The sequence below is a fragment of the Penaeus monodon genome, chromosome 31 (assembly GCF_015228065.2).
Source record: "Penaeus monodon isolate SGIC_2016 chromosome 31, NSTDA_Pmon_1, whole genome shotgun sequence".
NCBI classification, from domain to species: domain Eukaryota; kingdom Metazoa; phylum Arthropoda; class Malacostraca; order Decapoda; family Penaeidae; genus Penaeus; species Penaeus monodon.
Genome location: NC_051416.1, coordinates 21,537,563 through 21,540,074, shown reverse-complemented (window position 1 = coordinate 21,540,074; position 2,512 = coordinate 21,537,563). Strand labels below are relative to the sequence as shown.

At 42.9% G+C, this 2,512-nt stretch overlaps 1 protein-coding gene across 1 annotated transcript in view; it reads left to right on the top strand.

Moving 5' to 3' along the window:
• Positions 1–2,120, top strand: part of LOC119593089 — an 8,179-nt gene extending 6,059 nt beyond the window's left edge. Inside the window, exons 6-7 of the mRNA XM_037942013.1 lie at positions 101–196; positions 477–2,120. Of these exons, the coding sequence (XP_037797941.1) occupies positions 101–196; positions 477–1,248 (868 nt within the window). The 3' untranslated portion in view covers positions 1,249–2,120. The remainder of the gene's footprint in view (positions 1–100; positions 197–476) is intronic.
• Positions 2,121–2,512: the final 392 nt, after the last annotated feature.

Below are 2,512 nucleotides of genomic sequence, written 5' to 3'. Positions count from 1 at the left end.
GAGGGATCATTTTAAAGCGAAAGATAACCGGGTATGTCACTGTTAAATACGATTTAACATTCAGCTTCAGTGCATTCACCTGACGCCCTTTTTCTTGCAGATTCTGGCAAAGATTCGGTCTGTTCGCAATCATGGCGAGCTGCTGGTTGACGGAAGTTATATCGTCCATCGTGGGTTCCGGGGATTCGGAATTGTGGTGAGAAAAGAGAAGAAAAAGTCTTCGTTATTTTCACTTACGGCTGTAGATTGGTTGAACCGTGGGGCGATTCATGTTATTTTAGTTGTGGAGTTATGAAGTGCTGTACCTGCGATTGTGTACTTTTATAGTTATTAAGTATGTTCGTGTTGAATTCCTGTGGTGAATTAAAATGTTCAAGTAAACTATCAGTGTCATATAATAACTTTTAAAATATGTCTTCGATTATTATTATTTCAGTTATTCTATTTCTATATACATGATTTTCTTTACTTATCAGGGCAGTGACAGACACACTGAACACCTTCCAAGGAGTGTTCATCTTCATCACCTTCATCCGGAGCACAAAGCGCAGGAGGCTGGTCCAGGAGAGGCTGGAGGCGTGGGTGGAGCGGGTGGAGCGAGGTGGACTTCCGGCGCCGAGTCTCCCCGCGGGCATGAGTCCGAGTCACCTGCTGCACCGCCTGAGGAGCTCGAGCGTCTGGGCGTCCTTGGGCAGGGCACGCGACCGAGCGCCCTGCAGGAGGAGACCACACCTCTCGTCGAAGCAGGTCCTCGACAACATCATCTTCAAGGAGAAGATGGAAGACAAAAAGGGCTTCAACAACCAGGCCTTCGAGGAGGAGGAGAGGGACGAGGACCCCGACGGCGGCGAGTTCTCGAGGGCGGACTCCGTCGACCGGTCCGCCAACCCGATCTGGACGGTGCCGCGCTGGAGGTCCCTCCGCTCGAACACCTACTTCCCGAACGAGGTCGGGGACAAGGACGACGCCAACGACGCCCCTCGCAAGGACGAAGACGTCATCTGCGAGAACTTCGTGGATTCCTTGAGCATCTACTCCAGCTACAGCGAGGACGGGGACCAGCGCAGTTCGTCCTCGGAGAACCCGCAGAACCAGAGGCCGATCTTCGCCCAGTGGAACCTTCTGCGCCTCAAGAGCGGGTCCCTGAACCTGCCGTCGCGAGGATTCGCGGGAGGGGCGGCGGCGGGGAGGTACAGTGACGTGGTTTGCCAGGGACTCACGCGGAAGGACTCCTTCAGTAAGAAATGACGGATTCTCAAGCTTTCCTCCGAGAAAAACACAAACAGAACTCAGGGGCTGATCCTCGTGCTAACAAAAGGTTCTGGAGAGAGCTGTGCTGCATAAGGCAATTGCAGTTCACACATTCACATGGGTCCAACTGCAAAGTGTAAGGAAATCCAATGTTTATTTTTTCTCCTGATGCATCCAACGACGCTGTCACCAGAGAATTAAATGATATTTTTGTAACGTCTATTTACCAATAAGATCACAATGCATGTATGTTTTTATATTGAATTTGCATGTTCTAGTGAATTAGTTTTAGAGAACGAATGTACGTAAATGCTAAATATTAAAAACGTAGTGATAGGATAAGGAATCCGGACCAAGGCTGGTAAGGACCCCTTATAACATGAATCAGATTCCACGATTAACAGAATTACTTTAATTATATTCCTCCATGCAGTTATCATACGCGATCTATTTATCTTCATCTTTATCTAGGTCTGTGAATTACCATTTTGTAACACAGGTACTTCTTGTATCACAAATAAAGGTATGCTCATCCAGAGGTATTTACAGAGCAACTACGTTAACGAAACATGTTGATTTAAGATTTCATCTATAACATAAAAATCGATGATTTAATGCACCACAAACATGAGATAAATTGTATCAACTTGAATATATCACAAAAAATGGTCTGAGAATACCTATGGAGGCGCATACCTTCACATATTCCATTAATAAATATATCCTTCGTTGCACAGAGAATACATTTCCAGTTTCTACGAGCGTTTTTTAAAGTATTTACCAAAGCTTTATTCCATAATTTCTTTTTGAAAGGTAATGCAATTAATTCTTATGTTATTGTATAAGTCTATATTTTCAAAGAAAAAAAATATATATAATTATTTAAAAAATGAGGGGAACACAGTATGTATATGGCTAAAAAATCAATAAAAAAATCATCATGATTTTTATTTTTAGGTTACAAATATTGTTTTTACAATAGTGCACAAGGTATTTCTCGACACATGTACATATTACTACATATAAGAGGAAAATATACTATTTACACATATGTACAGCTTACTTAAAAATGAAGTAGATATTACACAGTAAAGCAAACTTTTCCGTTAAATTTAGTCACGGATATCAAATATTACAAGACTTAGCCTGGACACCTATTTTTGATGCTGCCACCATTGTAACAAACCTGAAGGGAGATTTGAGAAATGCAGAGGTAATACACGATGGTAAATGCAGACGGGAATGAATAGCAATGGTATTC